General features: G+C 49.3%; 1 protein-coding gene across 3 annotated transcripts in view; it reads left to right on the top strand.

Annotated features, from left to right (window-relative positions):
- Positions 1-27,121, top strand: part of Vrk3 (VRK serine/threonine kinase 3) — a 34,979-nt gene extending 7,858 nt beyond the window's left edge. For 2 of the 3 annotated variants that reach the window (XM_036170664.1, XM_036170673.1), the window contains exons 3-15: positions 4,033-4,172; positions 5,833-5,976; positions 7,453-7,647; positions 8,674-8,738; positions 10,993-11,059; positions 12,251-12,335; positions 12,711-12,816; positions 16,354-16,446; positions 17,434-17,566; positions 18,515-18,635; positions 21,198-21,256; positions 26,079-26,238; positions 26,823-27,121. In XM_036170664.1, coding sequence (XP_036026557.1) covers positions 4,034-4,172; positions 5,833-5,976; positions 7,453-7,647; positions 8,674-8,738; positions 10,993-11,059; positions 12,251-12,335; positions 12,711-12,816; positions 16,354-16,446; positions 17,434-17,566; positions 18,515-18,635; positions 21,198-21,256; positions 26,079-26,227 — 1,356 coding nt within the window. In that variant the 5' untranslated portion in view covers position 4,033 and the 3' untranslated portion in view covers positions 26,228-26,238; positions 26,823-27,121. The remainder of the gene's footprint in view (positions 1-4,032; positions 4,173-5,832; positions 5,977-7,452; positions 7,648-8,673; positions 8,739-10,992; positions 11,060-12,250; positions 12,336-12,710; positions 12,817-16,353; positions 16,447-17,433; positions 17,567-18,514; positions 18,636-21,197; positions 21,257-26,078; positions 26,239-26,822) is intronic. The other variant, XM_036170682.1, reaches the window with a different exon arrangement.
- Positions 27,122-27,705: the final 584 nt, after the last annotated feature.

The raw sequence follows: 27,705 nt of genomic DNA, 5'->3' as shown, positions 1-27,705 counted from the left end.
CTTCAATGCCCATCCTCCTCTCTGAAGTAAACCAGTGCTGCCTGGAGCAGACATGTCTCACTGTCCAGAAAGTCTACATTTTTAAAACATTTTTAAATGCCATATTCTGTAGGTCTTTGAAGTGTGTGAAGATTACCTACCTAATTGAATTATCTCTATGTATACCTAGAAAACTTAACATGACTATAAGTTTGACTATCATAGAAGACTAATTATTAATATGTTTTTTAATTATCCATTACAATCTAAAATGAGTTACATAAACATAATACCTCAAACGAGAGTAGAAATATATATATAGTATAACAAAATTAAGTTTAAACTTGTATCAATAAACTAAAATCCATAATGATGTAAAACATTTTATAAACAAGTTTTTGCTCTTTAAAAGTAGATTCATTAATCTACCCTTTCATCCTATCATATCTATACTATCCCCATTCCTTCTTTAGAAAAAGATTGCATTTTTTGTTTGTTTGTTTGTTTGTTTTGTTTTGTTTTGTTTCGAGATAGGGTTTCTCTGTGTAGCTTGCGCCTTTCCTGGAACTTGCTTTGGAGACCAGGCTGGCATAGAACTCACAAAGATCTGCATGGCTCTGCCTCCCAAGTGCTGGGATTAAAGGCGTGTGTCACCACCACCCAGCTGAGATTGCATTTATAATCAACCTGCTTTAAATAAAAATATTGGTTTTTCTCTGTCCCGCACCAAAGGGCTCTTCTGATATGGGACAGAAGAATCTCTCAACCTTTTCTTTTAGCAATATGCTTGGGTTTAGAGAAGGAGTGAGCCAATTCCATCTCCAAAGCCAGCTTGGTATATTTGGGAATTTGGGCATAGCTGCTCATACTACTTCCTGCTGGATGAGGGCACTGTATTCTTATGGGAACATAAAGAAAATTTTAGGATTATGGAGTAGTCTGTGAGACTGTATTGTCTGAGCCAGTTGCCTTGAAACCATTTTAGATGGTAGATCATATTGGCCATGGTGTCATTGGAGACCTTTCAGGGGGTCTTGGCTGGTCAAACCTTTATCTTAATCTGGAATAAATCCATAGCCTTTTGCTTTCTCTGGAAACAAAAGCAGAGCCTCCTTTCCAAAGCAACATAGCCTTGGATCCCAATTTTGAAGTCAAGATACCTTTAAAATGTTGGTTTACCTGAACAGCCTTTACAATCAAATGCCTTTCTGCAGTTAAAATCTCAAAGACAACACAATCCAGATTCTCTGTGTGATATCCATCTTTATGTGGCTTGTTTTTATATTACTTTTACTTTCTCTTTAAAGACTTTATTTTACACACTTTTACGCACATTGTGAACTATCCCATCTGAGTCTGCCTTGTTGTGAACCTCTTGCTTTAAACTGCAGCATGATTAAGACTAAACAGCAGCTGTAGCTGCTGGCTCCGCCCACCTCAGCTTTCCAACATGGCAGAACTACGTTTACTGCCAGCTTTGGAGTAACTAAGCTCACCGCTGGACTCTGGGAGACAATGGGTCTATGCCTCTATCAAAGCAGTGTGTAGCCCAGAAACTCTTTTTTTTTTTTTTCCCCCAGAGCTGAGGATCAAACCCAGGGCCTTGCACTTGCTAGGCAAGTGCTGTACCACTGAGCTAAATCCCCAATTTTTTTTCTTTTTTTTTTAAACTAGCAAAATCTATATCCACCATGTAGCATAGTGTGCTGCTTGGAGACATCACGTGGCATAGGTCAAGCCTCATGCCATGAACCTGCTGTAGAGCAGCTCAAGCCCACATATTACAGTGTCTCACTGCCCACACGAGACATGAAGAGGAACTTAGGTGGAAACTCGAGCCATTGGGTGCCATTTGTAGCTGAAGTTTTTTCCAGTCCTGCTTGGCTCCCGTGGCCCTGTGGCCACTGGTACCCAAGTAAACACAGAGAGGCTTATATTAATTACAAACTGTATGGCCTAGTGGCTCAAGCTTCTTGCTAGCTAGATTTTACATCTTAAATTAACCCATAACTCTTATTTATGTTTAGCCATGTGGCTTGATACCTTTTCCCAGTTCTGCCTTCACATCTTGCTTCTTGTGGCAGTGTCTCCTGACTCAGCCTTCCACTACCCAGATTTCTCCTCTCTGCTTATCCTGCCTATACTATACTTCCTGCCTGGCTACTGGCCAATCAGCATTTTATTTATCAATCAATCAGAGCAACACATTCACAGCATACAGAAAGACATCCCCAGAAATCTATGTTCTTTTATGTGGCTCAGTTACCTTTACTTTGTAATGCCCATGCTGCTTTCTCTGTGTCCTGAAATGTCTTCCATTCTTCTTCCCAGTGTTCTCTCTGCCCCAGAAAATCCTGCCTCACTATTGGCCAGTTAGCTTTTTAAAAAAAAAAATCAGAGTGACACATCCTCACACTGTACAAAAAGATTATTCTACAACAGTAGCAAAAATTACAGTTATGAAATAGCAATGAAAATAGTTTTGTGGTGGGAAGGGGTTACCATACATGAGCAACTATGGGGTCATAGTATTAAGAAGGTTGAAAACCACTGGACTAAGCTGTCTTGCCAGCCCTTGTGAACCAGAATAACCAGAAAAGAACACAATAAATGTCTGATGGAATGTTTCACCAGCGCAGCCTGCTAACCTTTGGGAATGTAGCAGGGTCTGAGAACAATCTTTGCAGCCCAGCACATTACACAGCTCCATGATTGAAATAAAAGAGTCTTTTGCTATGCCATAGCCATGGAGAAAGGAACTGCTTTATCTGCTGTGGAATAATCCTTTTGCACACTATGAAGATGTGTCTTTGCCAGAGCACCTTCTGATTAGTTTAATAAAAGAGCTGACTGGCCAATAGCTAGGCAGGAAAAGGTTTGGTGGAAGAGCCAAACTGAGAGGACACTGGGAGTCGCCAGCCGACACAGAGGAAGCAGGAGATGATAAACATACCATACTGAAATAAGGTACTGGGCCATGTGGTAGAACATAGATAAACATATTGTTAACTTAAGATGTTAGAGCTAGTTAGTAACAAGCCTGAGCTATTGGCCAAGCATTTATAATTAATAATAAGTCTATTTGTAGTTATTTGGGAGTGGATGGTGAGACAGAGCTAACCAGTAGTCCTGACGAATAATTCCATCTACATTTCTCCTCTTTGCTGAGGCATCTTTAACTACTTGTCTGGATGGCTTCTAACTTCTAACTTCTAACTTCTAAAGACAAGTTCTGTAAGTCATCAGTGAGAAGAAACAGGCCCAAAAGGCTCTGAGATTCCAACATGGAAAGATGAAAAGGAAGCGCAGAAACAGCAATAGCAGGGATCTGGGGAGCCAGCTCAGTTGGGAGAATGCTCACCCACCATGTACCCAGGTTCTTTTCTGTTGCTGTGATAAAATACTCTGACCAAATATAACTTAGGGAAGAAAGGATTTCTTTGGCTTACATGTGCGTCATCGAGGAAGTCAGAGCATGAACTTGGCTTAGACACTATGGAGGGACACTACTTTCTGGCTTGTGTTTATCTGGCTTTCTTTTACAGTCCAGGATCATCTACATAGGCAGTGGTGCTGCCTGCAGTGAGCTGGTCCCTCCTACGTCAATGAAGACAATCCTCCCACTTGCCAATCTGATCTAGAGAATTCCCCAATTGAAGCTTTCCTCTCAAATGATTTTAGGCTGTGCCACATTAATAATTAAAGCTAACTAAGACACCAAGCAAATATAAAGACCTGAGTTCAACCCTCAGGACTCACAGAAAAATCTGGTTGTGATAGTGCACACTTGTCATCCTAGTACTGGAGATTCAGAGCCGATGAGAGATAGGAGTGGGGGTAGTTCGTGGACTGAAATGGCCAAACAGACTCATCTGCTTGACAAACTACAGACCAGTGAGAGGCACTGTCTAAACACAAGATGTGTAGTACCAGGGCACAAAGCCGAGGTTGGCTGTGGCCCCCACATGCATGCACAGGCCCTTGGCAGCTCCTCGCACCTCGTACGCAGCAGACGGTGTCATTTTGATTCCTGCCCCCCTTTCTCTGTTGCAGCATGATCTCCTTCTGTCCAGTCTGTGGCAAAAGTGTCAAAGGCTCATTCAAGTTCTGCCCGTACTGTGGCAAGGCCCTGCCTGTGGAGGAGCATGCAGAAGCCCAGACTGGCACTACACGGCTTGTGCCATCCTTTAGAGGTAGGCACCAGCGAAGTCAGGCCCCATCTTGCAGTTTCTTACAGCTTCTGTAGTTTGGGCCATACTGTTGAAATTCCTGTCTATATACTTGTCGGAGGGTGGTCTCTGGGTCTTGTGAGCACAAAAGGGAGGTTTCTGTTGCAGTTAAGCATGTTTGCAGAAGCAGGTAGCCATGGGGAACACTGTTTAGCAAACGGTTTGACTGGACAGCTGTGTCAGCATTTCTTAAGGAAAGATACGGAGCTAAAACCAACGGGAACACAAGCCAGACTCGGTAAACTGCAGCCATCCCACGTCTGCCTAGTCCTAGTACCTCACAGACCGTTTAACAGTCACAGTGCGAGGCAGGGCTGGACTATGTTGGATGCATGCTAACACACTGAGTATTTAGTGTTATTTACACTATTATATTAGTATATTAGCGTTCATGGGCACACATGTGGGGTTTAGAAAACAGCTTGCAGAAGTTCGAATTCTCCCATGTGGGACCCAGGGATTGAACTCTTGTCATTAGGCTCAGTAACAAGTCCTTTGACCCACTGAGCCATCTTGCTGGGACTTCTGTGCGTCTAGTCATCCTCACAGTAGTTGTCCACTGTCATGTCCCTGGGGTGTGTCACTCATGTGCATGGATTATGATGAAGGTAAAGTGTCTGCAATCACTGAATCCCTTAGAATTGACAGCTGCTGCAGGTGTGGTAGCTATGTCTGTAATCCAAGCACTTGGGAAGCTGAGGCAGGAGAATCACCATGAGTCTGAGTCCTGGGCTACTGAGTGAGATCCTGTCTCAAGAATAAAACAAAAATGGGGCTGGAGACATGGTTCAATGGATTAAGAACTCTTAAAAGAATAAAGCAAAAAGAATTAAAAGACACAAATATTGGGTTGGGGATTTACCTCAGTGGTAGAGCGCTTGCTAAGGCCCTGGGTTCAATCCTTAGCTTAAAAAAAAATACAAATATTTGCAAAGTAAGTTTAATATGTTTGCAAAAAGGAAACTTTAAATACATACATATAAAAGCATATAAATACATATAATTGCAATCATTGCAATAAGAAACTTAGTGGATGCTTTAAATGGCAGACTAGATAGAGCTGGAGAATTTACTCAGAAGCTGGACACAGTGATACATACCTGTAATCCCAGCACTTGGAGGCTGAGGAAGGAGAAATGGAATTTTCTTAAGTTTAAGACCAGTCTAGGCCATATAGCAAGACCTTGTCTTTTGGGGGGATTGGAGAGGGGGGGGATTGAGACAGGGTTACTCTGTGTAGTCCTAGCTGCCCTGGAACTCAATCTGTAGACCAGGCTGGCCTCAAACTCAGAGATCATCCTGCCTCTGTCTTTCAAGTGCTGGGATTAAAGGTGTGGCCACCGCCACCCAGCTGCAAAAACAAATTGCTGGGCCAGCAAGATAGCTCAGAATAGAAATGTTTGTTGCTTAGAAGGCAGCAGAATGGCAAGTGTTGGAAGATGTAAAGGAGGCTGGGGCTGGTGAAGGAGAGGTACTCAGGAAAAGGATCACTAGATGGTGGAGACAGCAGGACTGTTCTGCAAAGGTCAGAGGAGAGAGCGTGGCTGACCCTGAGCACAGAGTTCAGGGTTGCCTGTGCCTGGAAGGCCTTCATAACTCTAATCTGCATTTGGTTCACCTTTAGGCTCAAGGAGAGAGCTGAACTCTAGTTCTGAAACCTCTCCCAAGAAAGTGAAATGGTCACACACTGTCACCTGTCTCCCACCCTCCCTCCTCTCTGACTGTGACGGTTCTGAAGATACCTGGACTTCTCCTGAGAGAGCCACAGGTGAGCTGGAGCTGGCCTGTCTCTGGATGGGGCGAAGAGGGGTCCTGGGACAATGTCTGGGCCAAGGGGCTGGAGAGATGGCTCAGCAGGTCAGAGTGCTTGCACGCAGGTTTAATTCCCAGCATTTTGTCTGACGACTCCACATGTAGCCCCACCTCAAGGAGGCCCAGTGCCTTCTCTTTCCACAGGCACTGCACTTAAGTGAAATTCCCCACCCCACACAAACACACGCACATAATTAAAAATTAAAATGAAATCTGAAAGTTAAAACGATGTTTGAGAAAAACCACTACCGTTTCAACTGAGACACCAGTCAGTCAGCCCTGCCTGGACCTTCTTCCCAGTGTCCCCTTCCTGTCCATCCCCACAGGGAACTTTCACACACCCAGCTGGACCCATTGTCCATGCTCTCTGCCTTGACTCCACAAATCCAGCACCTATCTTACATCTGCTATCATTTATCATTCTGTATGTTTTCTAGACAATTTCTTGTGTTTGTTTTTTGAGACAGGTTCTCACTACAAAACCTAAGCAGGCCTGGAACTCACAGCTATCCTCCTGGTTCAGCCTCCCAAGTACTGGGATTATGGGCACATGCTATCACATTCAGTTTTTGAGTAGTTTCTTCATCTCTGTCTTCCAATTTATGAACTCTTTCTCTAGCCATATCTAGCCTGCCATTTAAACTACATACTGTGTTTCTGACTCCATATCCCAGTAAACAGAAGAGTAACCCAAGGGACTATCCATCTCTAAGCTCTGCTAATCTGTTCCCTCAGACCAGCTTGCCTTCATTTCCTGCAGGCCTGTCATGCTCCCCAATTCCCACCATTTAGAGACCTAATCTCTTAGAATCCTTTCTGAGCTGGTGAGTGTGTATTGAGGCCTATACTACCTCTGGCTAGACCTGCTCTCATTTATCCATTCACCACTTTTGGTTCCATGTCCCTTGTACCTCTTTTCCTGGCCTACATGTTCTATTTGGAAGGAACCATATAGGACTCATACTATCTTCCCAGCCAGTGCTGGGCAAGAGAGGCCTAATGTCTGGGTATCCTTCAGTACCAATCCTGAGTCTAACACTCTGGGCCCTCTGCATAGCTCAACACATAGCCAAGACCCATTGGGGTGAATGTCTGTAATGTCCTTTCTCCCTGGCAAACTTCTTTTAGCCAAAAAGACTGCTGTAGTATGCCCTCGCCCAGAAGCCTCCTTTAACTTCTTCCAGCCACCTATCTCTTCTGTCCCCAATATCCACCTTGACTGCTCCGTCTCTGATCCGATTCTGACAGGTTCTGTCTAGGTCAGAATCCACACCACACTTGGAAGGGTCCAGACCTGACCCATGAGGGCCTCCAATATTGTAGAACAAAGATCTTGACCTGTGGGAGTTTGGGGAGAATCCACGAACAGGAGTAGGCCCATGATTGGGCACTGCTTCTCTCCACGCTGCTTAATCTGTTCGTCTCCCTGCAGGTACCTGGCGCAGACCCCCAACCCCCAGAGGCAGCCCACAGTCCTCCAGGCTAAGTCCTCAGACACTGAAGCGGAGCCGAGTGACCACCTCACTCCAGGCTTTGCCCACGGGGACAGGGCTGACAGACAAGAAAGGGCAGCACTGGACACTCAGGGCCCTCCAGACCCGGGGTGACCAAGGCATTCTCTATGAAGGTACACAGTGTCTGTCCCAGTGTACAGGGGATGTGCCAGACCATGTAGCCCCACATAGACGGTGTATAATACCCAAGGACAGCAACTTCAAGGAGGAAAGATGAGCTAGGGCTCAGGATTTGACCAGTTTTAGTCCATCGTGGTAGGGAGGGGACATAGAGCAGAGCAGCTCAGACCAGGCACCCAGGAACCAGAAGAAAGGGTCACAGGGAATGACCAAGGCAAGGGATGACCCTCAGGGACATGCCCCTCGTTGCCTCCTTCCTCCAGCTTGGCCCCACCTCCCAGAGATGGTATTATATTTGAATCCTTCAAAGAACTAACCCATCGTTAAGGTCAGAGCCCTCAGGACCTCCTCATATCTGGACGTCATCGCAGAGTCTCCCGGAACTGCACTCCCTAGCCTTGCTGCTCCTCAGGCCCATCAAGTTGATAGTGCAGATGAAGCATCAGGGCTGGGGGGTGGTCAGGTGGCTGTCCTACTCACCTTCTGTTGGAGCCCTGCCGAAAAGTCACTTAGGGAAGAAGGAGGTGGATCTGGTATCCCAGTTCATGATCACAGGGAAATTAAGGCAGGAGCTTGAGGAGGCTGGTCACAACCATAAAGAACAAAGGCCAAAATTGAATGCGTGTTTGTTTTTGTGCTCAGCTTGATGTCTCCACTCCTAATAGCTCAGGACACCTTCCTAGGGAATGGTGCTGCCCATGATGGACTGAGTTTTCCCACATCAATTAAGACAATCCCCCACAGGCCAACCCAATGTAGACAATCCCTCATTGAGACTTTCTCCCCAGCTAATCTAGGGTGTGTCACGCTTGCCTAATGCAAGACTCTAGATTCAGTCCCTGGAACTTTGAAGAGAGGAGGGAGGGAGGCAGAGAAACATGAAGGAACAGGTGTTGAGGACCAAGTATGTACTTCTCCATGGGAACCAGAGAACTGGCTCCTGGTTCTGAGCAGCTCGGGCATCAGTGTCCCTGACACTTCCCTCAGGTTCTGATGTTTCTCTCTTTGTCATTCTACAGCTGAGCCCTCTTCTGTCCCACCCTGTGAGTCAGGGGCTCGGAAGCACAGGTTCTCACTCAAACTGGTGAGTGGTCTAAAGACAACTCAGAAGGGAGGGTGGAGGGCTTTCAGATTAACCCTTGACCTCTGAGTCCCCTTGCAGCCTGGGGAGCCTACCCTGAAAACAGGGTGCTCCTAGTCTGTGAAAAGCCATGGGACTCTGACCAGGCATACTCCTCTTCACTCGGGAGCAGAGGTGAGGCTCGCTCCTGCATCCTGATCATGTGACCTTGTCCCCACTTAGCTCCAAGATCAGTACTGTTGGCTTCCTGTGCCTACCTGCCCACTGTTTCCTACACAGAGTCTGTTTGTCAGGCACTGTGTGTGTGTCAGTTTTTGTGACAAAATTTCTGTGAGAAACACATCAAGGGAGGAAGGATTTATCTGGTTCATGATTTCATGGAAGTATACCATGTAGGGGTGCTGCCAAACAGAGCACCTCACTTGTCAATCATGGGGAAGGTGCAGCCAAGAGCGGCTCTTGTGGCAGCCAAGAAGCAGAGTCCGAGAGAGTAAGAGGATGTGGAGGTGGGATATGTCCAGGCCCCTAGGCCGGGTGCCCTGCACTTCGGAGTTCCTGTGTGACGGACCCCAGCCAAGGAATCCCGGGCACTGTCACTGGACTCTGCCAGCAAGTCTTTGAGGCAGCCCTGCATTCCAAACGTAACACACGAGAAGAAAGGAATGGAGAGAGAAGGAGGGAGGGAAAGAGGCAGGCAAGAAAGGAGGCAGAGCGGGGCGCAGCTCAGGAAGTACAGTACCTGTCATCCCAGCACTTAGAGTGTGGAGGCAGGGGGATCAAGAACTCGGACTTCAGCTACACCAAGAGTTTGAGGCCAGCGTTGGATACATGAGGCTATGTCCTAGAAGAATATGGGGCTGTGGAGGTGGGGGAGAAAGAGAAGGGAAAGGAGACCAGGGGAAGGGAGAGAGGAGAGGGCTATTGGACAGACACCTGGCTCTGTGTAATGCTGTCATCTTTAGCACCAAAGTAGAATAGTATATATAGTTAGATTTGGCTTGGCAGGCGTGCGTGCGTGCGTGCGTGTGTGTGCGTGCGTGCGTGCGTGCGTGCGTGTGTGTGTGTGTGTGTGTGTGTCCCCAATCTTTAAAATATATAAATTTTATTTTATGTGTATAAGTATTTTGCCTGCATGTATATTTTGGTACAACTTGCATATTTGGTGCCTACAGAGACCAAAAGAGGGTTTCAGGTCCCCTAGAGCTGGAGTTACAAGTGGTTGTGAGCTGCCTGATGTGGGTTCTGAGAACCAAACCTGAGACCTCTGCAAAGCAGCCAGTGCTCTGAACCACTGAGCCATCTCTTCAACCCGATACACCATGGTTTTTCTTTTCTTTCTTTCTTTCTTTCTTTCTTTCTTTCTTTCTTTCTTTCTTTTTTTGGTTGTTGCTTTTTGTTGTTTTGGGGTTTTGTTTTTGTTTTGGAGACTGGTTCTCAGTAACTAGACCAGGTTGGTCTGAAACTCTCTGGCATTTCTGGTCATCTTCATTGGCCAGAACTTGGTTGTGAAGCTGTGCCTCATTGCAAAGCAGGCTAGGAAATGAAGTTTTTAGGTAAGCGCCACATGTCTAGGGTAAACTTGTGGATATTACCATAATAAAATAATCAAAGGGAGGTGAGTTGTGATCCTAATTAGGCTTAACAGTAGAAACCAAGAGTCAGATACTGAGGGTGAAAGCTGAAAGATCAGAGAAGCAGAGCAGCAGCCACTAGACTTCTATGAAATCTCAGACCCAAATGGTAGGGGTCCTGTCTCTAAGAATCCTCAGACTGAATGGGGGCAAGACCCTGTCTCTGTCTGGCTTATATTCCTGTCTCCACCTCCCTAGTGCTGGGATCAAAGGTGTGAGCCACCCATGTACTAGGTGCAAAGGCATGCACCACCACTGCCTACTCTGTTTCTTTTTTAGACTGGTTCAATTTCATGTAGCTCAGGGTGGCCTTGAACTCCTGATCTTCTACTTCCTCCCTAGTGCTGAGATTAAAGGTGTGTGCTACCACTGCCTTTCCTCTATGGCGAACTAGTGGCTAGCTCCACCCTCCGATCTCCAGGCAAGCTTTATTTGTCAGAACACTAATAAAATATCACACAATAGGGAAGTGGGTACTGAGAAGCACAGCCTGCTCAGTCACGATTCTTCAGGGACTACAGGGGCAGGAAGAAGTGGACTTCGTTGGTGTGGGATCTTGCTAGGAATGTGGGGCCCTTGTCCAAGGGAGTTTGGTGTAACAGCCACTGCCCTTCTCTCACCCTCAGGACTCCAAGGATGGGCGCCTTTTCAACGAGCAGAACTTCTTTCAGAGGGCAGCCAAGCCTGCACAAGGTACTCCATAGGGACTGGGCAGGAGAGTTGAGTCAGGTGCAATGGCCCACAAGGTACTCCACGGGGACTGGGCAGGAGAGTTGGGTTGGGTGACAGGTCCTCAAGGTATTAAATGATGAGGTGACCAGATATGTGGGTATGCATCCACTTGCACCCACAACCAGACTCCCATCTCCTTCAGCCCTCTGGCCTGGGAAGACAGGTGGGGCTGGCCTGTAGCAGCTCTGGAGAGACAAATGGTAACTGTCATGAACACTGTGTGTTGGCTGTCACATCACAAGTTGTTAGGGAAATTTTTAAATCAAATTGGTTACATTCAGAACAAACATACTCATAATGCCTGGTGTCTGAGTATCTTTTCCTGTGTTCTGTTAGCCGTACTCTCTGGGTTATATAAACCTGTCATGTTGTGAAGAAACCACACACACATGCTCTGTCTGCCCCTCTCCAACTGCATCCATTCCTGTTGTACTGCTCCCTTGAAACGGCCTGCTGGGAAGTATTTACCCCACAGGTAGGAGCTGAACTGCCAGCCCCTTGTGTCTCCCCTACCAGCCTGCACCTGGCCAGATCTTAGCATACCCAATCCTTCTGCACTAGCCCAGGGGCTCGGTCATGCTATGGCTGGTTAGACTTCTATTAATCTTGCCAGCTTTGCATGTAAACTCAGAGGTCATCCTGTTCTCCCTCCCTTCTTCTTTCCTTTCTTTCGTTACCTTGAGACTGGGTCTCATGTAGCCCTGGGTTTCTTGAACTGGAAATGTAGTCAAGGATAACCTTGAACTCCTGGTCTTGCTGCCTCCACCTCCTGAGTACTGGGGTTCCCAGTGAGCTCTACCACATTCAGTTGTATGCAGTGCTGGGGATGGGACCCAGGACATTGTCGTTGCTAGGCAGGCACTCTACCAACTGAGCCCACAGAAGCCCTTCTCTGTTGCTCTGATCTCTTCCCCTCATGCCCGCTTTGTGCATGCTTGCTTAGAAATTACTTACTGGCAGACATGGATCACAGATGTGCCCACCCTGTCCACTTCTCTTCTCACTGTCACCCAGAAGGGTGTCATACCAGTGAGAACAAATGAAGAGACCAGGAGTCTGGTCTGGGCTCTCTGCTTCTGGCCTAAGCAGGGCTTGTTCCTATGAGCCTGGCATCTGGCTGTGAATCTGAACCTGATTCTCTGCCTCCCGCAGTGAACAAGTGGAAGAAACAGTTCCTGGTTCCGCTCCTGGCCATCCCCACATGCGTCGGCTTTGGCATTCACCAAGACAAGTACAGGTGAGCCACCTCACTTGCTACCCCGACCCCCTACCCCACCCAGTGGCCCCTCTGCTGCATGAATGGGCATTTCTCATGGGGACATCTTTGCCTTCAGAATAGGGCTGTGGCTCATATCTAGGGTAGGTCCTAGATGGATCTGTTTACAGTTTAGCTGAGAACTGAGGGGTGAAGAACCTAAGTTCTCATACCTGCCCCAGGGCAGTGTGAGTACTCACAGGAAAGGGGGACGGTGAGCCCAAAGGTAGGAGTACACAGCTGTAGATGAGCACTGGTGGGGAGAAGCGTCCTAACTCACCCTGCCCTGTTTCTGTGGAATACCTTGCAGGGCTTGACATCCCACATCTCCAGCTCCCATGATTCTCTGTCTTCCAGGTTCCTGGTGTTCCCCAGCCTGGGGAGAAGCCTTCAGTCAGCCCTGGATAACACCCCAAAGCATGTGATATCAGAGAGATGTGTGCTGCAGGTGGCCTGCAGGCTGGTATGTATCTCAGAACCACTTCACATCCTCTTCAGACCCAGCTTTCCCATCAGGCAGATGAATTCATCTTCATGGATGCAGGAGGGCAGCACACCAGTGGTCTAGTTGGATGGGTGCTGATGTCCCTCGAATCAGCCTGGAGCCCCAGCCTGGAACAAAGGTGCAGGCCTTGTATTTGAGCCTGGACTCTCAGGAAGAATGGGAACTGTAAGATGCTGGGTGGAAGGGCTGGAGAGATGGCTCAGAGGTTAAGAGAACTGACTGCCCATTCTTCCAGAGGTCCTGAGTTCAATTCCCAGCAACCACATGGTGGCAGAATGGTGGTGGTATGTAGAAGAGAAGATTCTAGGCCAGGGAGACAGCTTGGCCAAGACTTGTGTCTTGCTTGCTTTTTTATTGCTAAGACACTGTGACCAAGGCCCAATGAAGAAGAGTTTTTATGGGTTTTCGATTTCTGAGAGCTAGCGTCCGTGATGGCAGCATGCGGTAGCGGTGAGAAGGCAGCAGATGCAGCTGAGCACTCACACCTCAGAACCCCGCAACAGGCAGAGTCTGCACTGGAATGCTAGGGGGCTTGAAACTTGGAGCCCAACCCCAGTAACATCTTCTCCAACAAGTCCACATCTAACATCTAATTCTTTCCAAACAGCTCCACCAACTAGGGACCAAGTATTCACATAGCCGAGACTTTTGGGGACATCTCATTCAGACCACCACAGCTTGTACAGAGACGTTACTCATTCCCAAATTTATTCATTCATTCACTTATTCATGCTTGTACTAAATGGTCACCAAGTACCAGCATTCTCTGGCTGAGATGGAGGTGAGAGCAGCCCATCCTGTCTTCACGTCTTCGTTCTCAGTTACCTGGACAGGGCTCTGGTAAACAGCTGGCTTCTAGAAAATGACCGCTGCTTGCCAGTCGCAGTGGTGGCATACACCTTTAATCCCAGCACTCGGAAGGTAGAGGGAAATAGATGTCAGGCCAGCCTGGTCTACAGAGTGAATTCCAGGACAGCCAGGGCTACCTAGTGAAATCTTGTCTCAAAACAACAACAAAACATAAATGACCCTGCTTAACAAAGAGTGAGAAGCTAGATCATCACATAGCTGGCGATGTAGGCGCCAAGGGAGTGGTGTACTTGTTAGGTGAGATGAATGTCCTAGCACAGTCTATAGTGGGGTGGGGTGGGGTCAGTGTGCAGAGTCCATCACACAGAGTCACGAATACCAGGTAAGGAGCAGGGAGTGCTGGGAGCCACAGGGATGCTGGGCAGGTGAGGCAGAGAGACCCTCGGGCCGTGTTGGGTAGAGCTGGAACTAGGAAACCAGAGGCAAGATGAAGGCTCAGGTCAGAGGGTGGGCTTGCAGAGCGTCCTGGCCAGCGGAAGGGGAGATACCAGAAGAAGCAGTGCTCAGTGTAAAGTTGGAACTGGAGATGCAGTCGGAAGTTGCTGGGAAGGGATATAGCTCAGCAGCAGAGCTACTACTAGACCCCAGTAAGGGGCCTAACAGTTTGCTTCTCAGAAAACAAGCAGAGCTCTGATGTTGGAGGGTGCTAGTGACTCCTGCAGAGGGCGTTAAGTCCGCACGGGAGGTGGGTGGAAAGGCAAGCACCAGCTAACCGCTGAATTTTGCAGGGTGGGGGATTGGATTTTGTTGTTGTTGTTTTGAGACAGGGTTTCTCTGTGTAACAGCCCTGGCTGTCCTGGAACTCACTTTGTAGATGAGGCTGGCCATGAACACACAGAAATCCTCCTGCCACTGCCTCCTATGTGCTGGGATTAAAGGTGTGAGCCACCATGCCTGGCTAATTGCTGAATTCTTTAGAAAGTCTAACTTGAGCCATGATCAGGCATGCTACTACACAAACTTCCTCATGCTGTACTAGAACGTGGTAGGACAGCCCTCCAGTGCCCCTAGGTTGACAGGACACCCCTCCAGTGCCCCTAGGTTGACAGGACACCCCTCCAGTGTCCCCTAGGTTGACAGGACACCCCTCCAGTGTCCCTAGGTTGACAGGACACCCCTCCAGTGCCCCTAGGTTGACAGGACACCCCTCCAGTGTCCCTAGGTTGACAGGACACCCCTCCAGTGCCCCTAGGTTGACAGGACACCCCTCCAGTGTCCCTAGGTTGACAGGACACCCCTCTAGTGTCCCTAGGTTGACAGGACACCCCTCCAGTGCCCTAGGTTGACAGGACACCCCCTCCAGTGCCCCTAGGTTGACAGGACACCCCCTCCAGTGCCCCTAGGTTGACAGGACACCCCTTCAGTGGTCCCTATGTTGACAGGACAGCCCTTCAATGATCCCTAGGTTGACAGGATAACCCTTCAGTGATCCCTAGGTTGACAGGAGACCACTCCCTCCAGTGCCCCCTAGGTTGACAGGATAGCCCTTCAGTGATTCCTAGGTTGACAGGATAGCCCTTCAGTGATCCCTAGGTTGACAGGAGACCACTCCCTTCAGTGCCCCCTAGGTTGACAGGATAGCCCTTCAGTGATCCCTAGGTTGACAGGATACCACTCCCTTCAGTGCCCCCTAGGTTGACAGGATAGCCCTTCAGTGATCCCTAGGTTGACAGGAGACCACTCCCTTCAGTGCCCCCTAGGTTGACAGGATAGCCCTTCAGTGATCCCTAGGTTGACAGGATACCACTCCCTTCAGTGCCCCCTAGGTTGACAGGACAGCCCTTCAGTGCCCCCTAGGTTGACAGGAGACCACTCCCTCCAGTGCCCCCTAGGTTGACAGGATAGCCCTTCAGTGATCCCTAGGTTGACAGGATAGCCCTTCAGTGATCCCTAGGTTGACAGGAGACCACTCCCTTCAGTGCCCCCTAGGTTGACAGGATAGCCCTTCAGTGATCCCTAGGTTGACAGGATACCACTCCCTTCAGTGCCCCCTAGGTTGACAGGACAGCCCTTCAGTGCCCCCTAGGTTGACAGGATACCACTCCCTTCAGTGCCCCCTAGGTTGACAGGATAGCCCTTCAGTGATTCCTAGGTTGACAGGATAGCCCTTCAGTGATCCCTAGGTTGACAGGAGACCACTCCCTTCAGTGCCCCCTAGGTTGACAGGATAGCCCTTCAGTGATCCCTAGGTTGACAAGATACCACTCCCTTCAGTGCCCCCTAGGTTGACAGGATAGCCCTTCAGTGATCCTAGGTTGACAGGAGACCACTCCCTTCAGTGCCCCCTAGGTTGACAGGACAGCCCTTCAGTGCCCCCTAGGTTGACAGGAGACCACTCCCTTCAGTGCCCCCTAGGTTGACAGGACAGCCCTTCAGTGATCCCTAGGTTGACAGGAGACCACTCCCTTCAGTGCCCCCTAGGTTGACAGGACAGCCCTTCAGTGATCCCTAGGTTGACAGGAGACCACTCCCTTCAGTGCCCCCTAGGTTGACAGGACAGCCCTTCAGTGATCCCTAGGTTGACAGGAGACCACTCCCTTCAGTGCCTCCTAGGTTGACAGTTTTGCTCCTCCCCCATTATCATGGCCCTGTCAGTCATACCATCTCAACACCTTCTTCCTCCAGCTGGATGCTCTAGAGTTCCTCCATGAAAATGAGTATGTTCATGGGAACCTGACAGCTGAGAATGTCTTTGTGAATCCAGAGGATCTAAGCCAGGTGAGAGCCAGCCTCCTCCAACACACATACACACATGGACGCACTCGGGCACGCACAAACACCCTTTTGTGGCTCCATTGGTGCAGTGCTTTTATCTCTGAGCCACATAAACTGGGCATGTTGGCACACACCTGTCATCCCAGCGTTCAGGGAGTGGATACAGGAGGATCAGGAGATCTGTCACTCTAAGCCAGATGTGGTGGTGTATGTCTTTGATCCCAACACTCAGAAGGCAGAGACAGGTTATCTCTATGAGTTCAAGGACAGCCTAGTCTACATAGTGAGACAGGCTATGTATAAACCCTGTCTCAAAACAACAGCAACATTAAAAAAAGTTCAGTCATCCTCAAATGCATATGGAGTTCCACGTCAGCCTGGCATATATGAGTCCTGTCTCCAAAAACAGTGTTTGAATTTGGATATGAAGCATCTTTCCAAAGGCTCATGTGCTGGTGGCACTTTCCAAGCTGAGGCAGGTGGAGTGCTGGAAGGCCAGGCTCAGGCAAAGTCCAGAGAACAAAGCAGCTTAGGTGTTCAGTTCAGTCCTCAGAGATGAGGTTTGTGTGTGCCTGGATCAAAGGATGCTGCCACCACATTAGGCTTCTTTATTGATGGAGCCATTGTTCGGGGGTGTCTTTGCAAGGTGATGGAGATCAGGAGTGGGGCTCCAGGAGCATGCCTTTCAAGGGTGTACCCTGTATTGTCCCTGTTTCCCCTCTGTTACTTTCTCTGCTCCCCAGCCTCTGAGGTGAGCAGTCCCCACCACACCCCGGTCCGCCGTGATGTTCAGTCTCACCTGAGGCCCAAAGCAGGGGTGCAGCTGAGTTTATGCCTGACCTTCTGCAACCAATAGCCGCCCCATGTCTCCCCTTTACACCTGTCGGGGACTAGATAGGCAGTTGCTGACGCGGGCATCTGTGCCCACGTTGGAGTCTGACACCAAGGTTGCAGTCCTAACCTCAGGTCTGTGTGCCTCCTTGTCCACAGGTGACCCTGGTGGGCTATGGCTTCACCTTCCGCTACTGCCCAGGTGGCAGACATGTGACCTACAAAGAAGGCAGCAGGAGCCCACATGAGGGAGACCTGGAGTTCATTAGTGTGGACACGCACAAAGGATGTGGTGAGAGCTCAGCACCATGACACTCAGCTCTCATCCTGGGCAGCTTTATGGGTTCTTAGTCGAGGGAGGGTCGTAAAGGGTGCCATGATGGGGACTGGGAATATAGACAGTGTTCTGGCCATGTGAAGGATTCGTCACCTTCAGCACCAAGGAGAACTGGATGGTGGCCTTTGAGCGGTGGGGATTTGGGATTTAGGACAAAGGACAGCAGCTTTGTCACACTTCCAGAGGCTCAGAGACTGAGACCAACCTGGCAGAGGTGATGAGTGCTGCCTTAGGACCACCTAGGAATGCAGGTGTGGAAGTAGGGCCATCCATACTGGAGCATGAGATCTTTGTGGTGTCATGAGAGCTAAGCATGGAACAAGGAGAGGATCCTGTTACCCATGGGAAGTGTGCAGGAGTGATGACAGCCCTAGGCAGATTCTCCAGCCCCTCTCTTTCGAATCTCAGTATCATGACCATCCATCTGCCTGTGTCTATGCGTTCATCAGACTGTCGTGCCTGTACTGCACCAGGGGCAGGCGGTGAGGCTGCTAGTGCTTAACTTAGTACACAGCTGCCTGAACAGTGAGTTAGGAGGTAAAAGGGAAGTGTTGGCCCCATGATGCTGGCTTCTCTGTTCTGTCCTGTCTCCTCAAGGATGAGGTAGCTCCATGCTGTGTCTTTCCCACTTAAACTGTATGGGAAATGCACTCCTGTCCATTTGGGAGATGAGAGGCCAGGCCTGGTGCACAGGCCCCCAGAGCTCAGTGGATAAGTATATTAACAAAAGATGAATAGATGGAGGAATTGGGGTACTGGTGTAGGTGACAGGCAACAGAGTGTGTGAGAGTCATGGGGAGAATAAAGGGGGCTGGGGACTGAGCAGTGATGGCCAAGACAGTCTTCCATGGCTGGATGGTAGAGCATCCAGACTGAGCCCCACCTCTCCCCTTTTCTCCCCAGGGCCCTCCCGCCGCAGCGACCTCCAGACCTTGGGCTACTGTATGCTCAAGTGGCTTTATGGGTCCCTGCCATGGACAAACTGCCTTCCCGACACTGAGGAGATCACTAGGCAGAAGCAGAAGTGAGTGTAAGGGTCTGCCGCACCCAGTACTAGCCCAGGCACTTCTTCAGTTAGGGGAGGAACTCAGATCCCAGCAGGGAGTGGGAGGGATGGAAAGGTGGCCATCCACAGAGCCACAAGCCCTCTGCAGCCTCAGGTAAATTCCCTGTGGTATATTCCAGCAGAAGAGAGTGTGGGCCATGGCCATGCCACCCAGGGTTGGCTTCTGGCTCCACTATTCTGAATACTGGGTGCGTCCTTTACTTCTTTGAGCCCTGGTGTTCTCTTACCATGAGCTGCTACATAATTAGCACGAGTCACAAGCTGTGAAGGGTTAGGAGGTGAGTGTGCTCTGCCCAGGGCTTCATGCTTATTGCATGCACGACACTCCAACTCATTCACAGGGCATGCCCCCCTAGCCACCCTGCCTCCATACCCCCAGGATTAAAGCCTTGGTCTCAGCGAGTGAGTCTTCAGGTCCTAGCAATTGTTCTTGAAGCAGTTGGTAAGAAAGACGGAGGGAAGCGGTGTGCTGGGGTTCAGCACCAAGGATAGCTGCAAGTTCATGGGCTACGACTACCATCAGCACCTAGGATAGCGGCAGGATCCCTGTTTGGGAAGGGGGACTATGTGGCACCAAGGACAACAGAAATGGCATTGAAATGAGGGAGGCACTCTGCTGTGCACTTGGCCAACAAGCACAGTTCGATTTTGGCCTAGGGTCTGCTGTATTTTGAGGCAGTGTGCCCTTGGTTGAGGCCACAGGGTGTGTTCTTCAGCACAAGGACAGTGGACACCCGGCCCTAGGAAATCGCTGAGGATCCTGGATCTGTACAGACCAGATGGCAGCAGGGTCCCTGACCATCCAGGATGGGCTTCACATGTGGCTGAAGTCCAGACAGAGGTCCAAGATTGTCAGCTGGAGCCCTGAGAAGATGGAATCTCTGAGAAAAGAGGGGGCAGCCCAGAGAACACCCACCAGGCTGCTTTGCTCCCTGTTCTTGGGGTACTCTCACCTACTTGGTCATTGTACCCCATAGTAGCTGCTCCTTACTCTCTGGGTCCAGCCACACATGTGCTGTTTCTACAGTAGTAGAATAGCTTCAAGTGAAGCCTAATGGAGGGAGCAGGTGGCCCAAGGCTAACCGGTCAGGTGAGACTCTCCTGTGGCTTGGATCAGGACAAACAGGGAGCCCACCAGCACTGCAGCTGGTCAGTGATGCTGGCTTATGTATCAGGATGGAGAGCTCGACTCTCCAACGTGCACCTACTTCCCTTATGCCCACACTCCGTCCCCACGTCTCCTGGCAACAACAATAATGAAGTGGTGCCCTAAACTGTGAGAAATGCTGTGTGAGCCAGCCTAGGCTTGAGTGTGGACGCAGAGGTCATGGAGCAGGAAGCAGCCAGAACAGGTGAGGGTGGTGGCCTGGAGCAATGGGGACAGAGACACCCTCTTCCCAGGTTGCAGAAAGCAGTGGGTGCAGTGAGGCCTGTGGTCTAGGAGCATGGGGCAGGGAAGGATATGATGGGGAGCAGGCCACAGGGGCTGGTGTTGGGCATTGTGTTCCCGAATTTTAACTCTGCACTAGGGAGCCTCAGGCAGGCTATGAGCTTAGAGGGGTAGGACTGGGCTGGTCAGAGAGAGACCATAGGCCCTTACAGAGTCTCAGAGCAGGAGGCCTGAAGTGGGCCCATAGCCGGGACAGGAGCATGATAGGAACTAAGAAGCAGGAGGACGGGCTTGAGAAAGCTTGGCTGGGAGCAGGAGAGAGAGAAGAAATGGGGAAGCCAGCCTGGCTGTCTAGACTAGAGAACCGGTGGGGCAGGGGACTTGGGGAGGGTCCACAAGCACTGTCTGTCTTTCCTAAGTGTGTGTGTGTGTGTGTGTGTGTGTGTGTGTGTGTGTGTGTGCGCGCGCGCGCGCGCTATCCACACACACTAGAACATGTCATATTGTGAATTCCTACTGAAGGTATCTGTATTAACTAATCCAGTCTTGTGGGGTCGGGTGTTCACTTGTGAGGCACATACAGTCACCAAACATGCAGAATCCTAGGCCTGGAGGTAGCTCAGTCAGTACAGTGTCTGCCTAGCACCCCATGAGCCAGGCATAGTGCACACCTGTAATCCCAACATTGAGGAGGTAGAGGCAGGAGGATGAGGAGTTCAAGGTCATTCTTAACTACAGAGTGAATTAAAGGCCAGCCTGGGCCATAAGGCATTACGCCTCAAAAAACTAAAGCTTTAATTAATACTATGAAGGTTGCGTATTAACTGGCAGATGAAACTCCTGTGAGCAGAGGCTTTGGGAACTGGACCCTCGGTTCCCCCACACTCAGCACTGCCATCCAGAGCTGTGGTTCTGGATCCATTAATTGAGTGCTCACAGCAAATCTGGTAAAACATGAATACCATGCTTGAGAAGTGTGGGCCTTGGGTGTGTGTGTGTGTGTGTGTGTGTGTGTGTGTGTGTGTGTGTGTGTGTTCGTTCATGCATGTGTGTGTAGGTGTGTATGTATGTATTGAGGACATTCCATCTTAACACCTCACTCTCCTTTCCCATGTGCTTCTCCTGTGAAGGTTTCTGGACAGCCCCGAGCTCTTCGTGGGACTTTGTAGCCGCTGGAACAGAGCCACAGGTATGTCCTAAATGGGGAGATGCAGGCAGGCCCCGTGGCCCTGGAGGCCTTTCTTTACCTACTGTGATTTTCCTCTTTGAGTTTTCCCAGTTACATGTGTGCTGTGTGTACCTCTTGTAGGAAACAAACGAACAAAACCATGTAAAAATGTATAATGTCTCCCAATGATAACTGAAAACACACACATAATTCTTGGGTTGTTTTGGAGCTGGGAATGGAATCCAGGGCTGGTGCATGCCAGGTAAATGCTCACCACTGAGCCACAACCCCAACCTTTACACATACTTTTGTTTTCTTTTACTTTTAATTGAACTTCATACATTTTATCTATTTAATTTGATACAGGGTCTCCTATACCAGCCTAGACTGGCCTCAAACTCACAGTGTACTCCAGGCTGTCCTTGAATTCCTGGTCCTCCTTCCTCTACCTCCCAAGTGTTAGGACCACAGGCAAGCACCATGTCTGCATACACATACCTTTCTTTACATTTTATTTCTTTATTTTTACTTTTATTTGTTTGTGCTTGTGCTTGTGTGTGTGTGTGTGTGTGTGTGAGAGAGAGAGAGAGAGAGAGAGAGAGAGAGAGACAGACAGACAGACAGACAGACAGCATGAGTTGGAGGTAAGAACACAACTTCAGTGCTCTTTCCTGAGGATCCTGTGGGTTTTAAGGATGAGACTCAGGTTGTCAGTCTTGGTGGCAAATGCCTTTACCCACTGAGCCATATTGATGGCCCTGTAACTTTTGTTTGTTTTTTGAAACAGGGTTTCTCTGTGTAGCCTTGGCTGTCCTGGAACTCACTCTGTACACCAGCTGCTGCCTCTGCCTCCTAACTTCTGGGAGTAAAGGCATGCACCACCACTGCCCAGCAGACCCTGTAATTTTTTAATAGAATTATAGTACCCAGATTGGGTCCCTTGTTTTCCTTGTTTGAGACAGGTAGATCATGGAGGTCTCTTACATGAATATTGGTAGGATTTTGTTGTTTGAGACAGGGTCTCACTTGTATCCACCTCCCTCAAATGCTGAGACCAAAGGCATATGCCTCCAGCCATTTGTAGGATTTGGTCATTTTTTTTATAATTAAAAATACATAATGTCTTTGACCTTAAAACTGAATTATAGTCTGGAAAGATGGCTCAGTGGGTAAAGTGTGTCATGTAAGTGTGAAGGCCTAAGTTCAAATCCCTGATCCTACATGAAGCCAGGTGCAGTACACATTTCTGTAAGCCCAGCGCTCCCACTTCAGGACAGAAGGCAGAAGCAGAAGAAGTCCTGAAGTCCGTGGGCAGCTAGCCTATTGCACACAGCAGCACCCCAAGAGGCACTGCTTCACACAGGGTATGGGATGAGGACCAACACTCAAGGTTGTCTGACCTCTACATACATGGTGAGCTACACATGCACCTGCATTTACATGAACATGCTTACATACATGCACACATAAATATTTTAAAAACTGAGGTGGTGGTTTTGTAGTCATGAAATTAATTTAGTGGATGAACACTAGAAGTTAGAAGAGGAGGAGGGGGATGAAGAAAGGGGTGGAGAGATGGCTCGGTGGTAAAGAGTATTCACTGCACGCCTTTAATCCCAGCACTCGGGAGGCAGAGGCAGGCGGTTCTAGAGAGTTCAAGGCCAGCCTGGGCTACAGAGCAAGTTCCAGGGCAGCCATGGCTGCTACACAGGGAAACCCTGTCTCAAAAACAAGGAGTGCTCATCGCTCTTGCAGAGGACCTAGGTGCTGTTCCCAGCACCCACGAGGCAGCTCCCAACCATCTGTAACTCCAGTTCAGGGGATCCGTGCCCTCTTCTGGCTTCATGGGCAGTGCACACACAGGGTGCATATAAATACACATAAATCAGAAATAATCTTTAAACGTTTTTATAAAGCATAATGAGGATTGTGTGTACCAAATAGTGGGATGCTTGAAAAGCAAGGGTGAGGTCCCAGTGCCCTACCTCCGCAACTTAACACTTAAAGCAAAGAGAGTTAGTTGTGCGGTGTAAAGAGTGAGGATCCTGTCCCCACCTCTCCACAGCCCTGCTTTGCAGAGTAACCTTTGTCAGTGCTAGCACGGTGAGCATGCGCATCGGTGGCTGCCACTTCAGCAGTGGCCTAACACAGATGCTTTGTTTATTTGTGTATTCACTTATTTTTGAGTTGTTGGTTTTTTTTGTTTTTTTCAGAGCTGAGGATCGAACCCAGGGCCTTGTGCTTGCTAGGCAAGTGCTCTACCACTGAGCTAAATCCCCAACCCCTATTTTTAGGTTTTTGAGGGTTTCTCTGTGTAGCCCTGGCTGTCCTGGAACTCACTCTGTAGACCAGGCTGGCCTCGAACTCACAGAGATCCACTTGTCTTTAATCCCAAGTACTGGGATTAAAGATGTGCACCACCACCACCCAGCCAGATGCTCTTTTTGAAAGTCTGTTTTTATTTCATGCATATGACTTTGTGGCCTGCATATATATCTGTACACCAGGAAGTACAGTGCCTATAGAGGGCAGAAGAGGTGTTAGGTCCCCTAGAATTGGAGTTACAGATGTTTGTGACCCAACATGTGGGCACTAGGAATTTAATCCAAGCCTGATGTACTTAACTGTGATTCATTTCTCCAGCCTCAGATTTTGTTTAAGATCTAGAGGCTTGACTTGGGTGGCATGTGGTTCATCTGCTGGTCTTCACTGTAGTGCAGCCTCTGTGGCTGTTCCTGTCTGTAAATCACAAGGCAGTCCAAGGCCCCAGTCAGACAGCTTCATCTCTGCTGTACAGGGGCCCTGTGGGGTAGACTCCTCATAAGCCCAGGATAGTCTAAGGCAGCCCAGGAGGTGGGAAGTAACTTTCAATGCTGAGGGAGGAGAGATGAATGTCTGTTATGGCTCAGGAGTGCTGTGCTCACTCCATCTACAGTTCCCAGTATATTGTGAATTGGATCTCAGCATACATGTGAAAAGCCTGCTCAGCACTTATAATCCCACTGCTAGACACAGCAAAGACAAGTGGGCGGTTGGACCTTGATGGCCAGCTATTCTAGCTGGACCAGTGAGCTCCAGGTTAGTGAGAGGCCAGAAAACAGGGTGGAGAATGACACCTGGGAGGAAGCAGCTGCTGTCGACTTCTGCCCTTGACACACACAGACCTGCAGGCAGAGAATAGTACACACACTAGGAAATAAAAGCTGTCACCCTGGGGGGTTGGCATGGCTGGGGTAAAAGCACTGCTGCCAAGCCTGATGATGGGTTCAATCCCTGGGAGCTGTGTGGTAGGGATAAAAGAACTCATTTCCCCAAGTTGTCCTCTGACCTCCACATCCATAATAAGTAAATGTCAGGGAAAGTACCGCGGGACTGGAGAGATGGCTGGACAATGCTCTGCTCTTGCAGAGACTGGAGTCCACTTCCTAAACCTACATTGTGTAGCTCACAGCTGTCTGTGACTCCAACTGCAGAGGATCCAAGACCCTCTTCCTGCTCTCTGAGGGTATGCCCCAACACACACACACACACACACACATCATCATCATTATCATCATTATCATGCCAGGTGTGTTTGATGCACACCTTTGATCCCAGCAATTGGATGGCAGAGACTAGTGGAGCTCTGTGAGTTCTAAGCCAACCTGGTCTATATAGTGAGTTCTAGGTCAGCAAGGGCTACATAGAGACTCTGTCTCAAAAAAACAAACAAACCAAAAAAAAAAAAAAAAAAAAAAAAACCCACAGCAGTAATAAAAATGGTGCCATTATGGTATCATCCTGTTTCCCCAGAGACCAAGGTAGCAGGATTGGCAGGACCAGCCTCTGCTACATACTGGTACATAGTAAGTTAGGCCAGCCTGGGCTACAGAGTAAAGCTCTATAGACTTTTTTTTATTTAAATAAAAAAGAGCCCTTTTCTTCTAAGCTGTGTGATGTAAGCATCTACACTTACTTACAGGCCAAGGTTACCTGATATGGCTGGTGAGAAATTACACCAGGCTTGGGTAGGGGGCCACAGCAAGACTGAGGCTGTGACAGTTTTATTGAGAGCAATCAGACTTTGGATACCCTTATCAGAAACAGAATAGAGTGGCAATTGCCAGGATTGTAGTTGCCAGGATGCGATGCTGTTGTAAGCTCTTCAGAGTACACAAGGCTAATGTCTGAGACCAGTTGTCCTGCCAAGCTTCCAGGCCTCCTCCACCACTAAGGGAACGTACAGAGAAACACAAAGCAGCCTGAATGCTTTACTGCTTGAGGGAGTGCCTCTGTTCTCAGGAACTGAAAAGCACTCAGTGCCCCAGGAGCCATGAACCTGATCAATCTAGGGTGCATGCCTCTCAAGGCAGCTGGGCCAGGCCAACCCCATGGTTCCCTGCGGTGTGGCACACCTCTTTTTATGCTTCCATGAACTAAACATTGGTTTTCTTTTCCAATGGTTGAAACCTTTTTCAAAGAAACGTCATGGCTTGTGTGCAGCTCATGCTGGTCACAGTGACGCTCGTCTGCTTCTCTCTGCTCTGTGGTTCCATTTGTTCACTCCGCTCACATCCTCACCCTGCCTCAGCTAGAAGCTGCGGGCCCCAGGTCAGAGGTGCACAGAGGTTTTCCTCACAGAAGTCTGTTGTGAAGTAGTATGGACTGGGAAATGGATGGGGCTGGGTGGCTGGCCCCAAGGGCCAGCTGCTGACACTGGCCGTTGAGCACTCTGGTGTTTTCCGTCCACTGATGCTTCCCACACATGGACAGCAGGCATTGGGACTTTGAAGTGGCCCTGAGCACAGGGGACTGTTGATGCCACCTCTCAGCCTTCCTGTGCTTTTGGGTGTCTTCGTCACAGAGACCCTGCAGGAATTCCTGAAGGTGGTGATGGCCCTCAGTTACGAGGAGAAGCCGCCTTATGCCATGCTCAGGAACTGTCTAGGAGCCCTGTTGAAGGATCTGCGGGTGTCACCCTATGACCCCCTGGACCTCAGGATGGTGCCTTAGGTGGAATCCAGGTGAGGAGGTTGTTGTCTTAGCCCCTCACCCTCAACCAGGCCTGTGAGGGACTGGTTGCCCCAGGCCCAGCTCCTGGCAGACCCTTGGCTTCCCCATGGGCTCCTGAAATCAATTCAAGAGGAAACCAGACAGCTGGAACTCACGGGGTGATCTGAGGACACCCAGGTATGATGGTGTGTACCTGCCCCACTTTTACTGTTTGTTTGAGACAGGGTCTCGTGAAGCTCAGGCCATGCCCAAACTCTACGTAGCTGAGGCTGCCCTTGAGCCAGCCCCTGGTCCTCTTGTCCCCCCCAAGTGCTGTGGTTACTAGTACTACCATGCTCAGTGGCATGCTGGAATGGAATGCCAGTCACAGTCACCTCATGATTGACCTCATGCCACCTTCCTGCCCAGCCTCGCCTCCCAGCAGCAGTGACTGACTTGCTGCTGCCTTGCCTCAGACCCCTTGCCTCCACACTGCAAGCCCTCAAGGCTGCTTGTCCCTCATTGTTAGTGGCCCTCCAGGGCCTCCTGGAAGTATGGCAGCACAGAGGGCCTTAGCACCCTAAAGTTCCTTGCAACTATGTTTATTATTTTACAGAGCTTCCGACTTGCAGCTTGAAATAGAATGTGAAGTAGTGTGTCAAGGCCTTCTGTTTGAACTCATACACCCCTAAAAGAATCCCTTGAGTGCATCTCGCCACTCCCTTCGGACATGTGAAGCAACCCTCTCAGTGTTGGAGAACCTGAGTCATCTCCCGTAATGTGAAACTTCCTCATCCCTCCACAGTTGGGAATGGAGATGACTGGATGCTGGTGGTAGCGGTGGCCACTCCCTAGGGCCCTCCATCCATGGGCATTCCTGTGATTCCATAATAAACTTTTTAATCAATGCCTGGAGAGTCCAGTGTTCACAGTTCTGGGGAAATCTTTCTCCTGTTCACCCAGCCATTCGATCTTTTCATTCCAGCTGGCCAGAGTGATAGCACACACACAAAGCCCAAGGGGCAGAGACCAGCCTTAGCACAGCAAGAAAATGTCAATCAAACAAAATCTCCCAACGTGCTCGTTCCTGCCAGACAGTATGGCACTTCCTCTAGCCACCTTCACACCTCCAGCCTCTGTTCATACATCCATTCATGCTGCGATCCTTCAGCTACCTTTCCTTCACCCATCTGCCTAGTACTCCACCCTACCAGACAGGGTTTCTCTGCTCTTCTGGATCTCGCTCTGTAGACCAGGCTGGCCTTGAACTCACAGAGATCCGCCTGCCTCTGCCTCCTGAGTGCTGGGATTAAAGGTGTGCACCACCACTGCCTGGCCAAGATTTTCTTTATTTATGCATCTGGCTGATTCCACAGCTTAACAAATTGTGACTAGTGTTGCAATAAACATGGGCCTGTGGGAATCTCCTGGCGTGATGACTTCCTTTCCTTCAGTGTGTCAGGATTTGTTAAATTTTTTTTTCCCCCTGAGGTACCTCC

This window comes from Onychomys torridus, chromosome 1 (genome assembly GCF_903995425.1).
Source record: "Onychomys torridus chromosome 1, mOncTor1.1, whole genome shotgun sequence".
In the NCBI taxonomy this organism is placed as follows: domain Eukaryota; kingdom Metazoa; phylum Chordata; class Mammalia; order Rodentia; family Cricetidae; genus Onychomys; species Onychomys torridus.
Note: the sequence above shows the minus strand (reverse complement) of the source record. Positions and strands in the feature narration are given on the sequence as shown.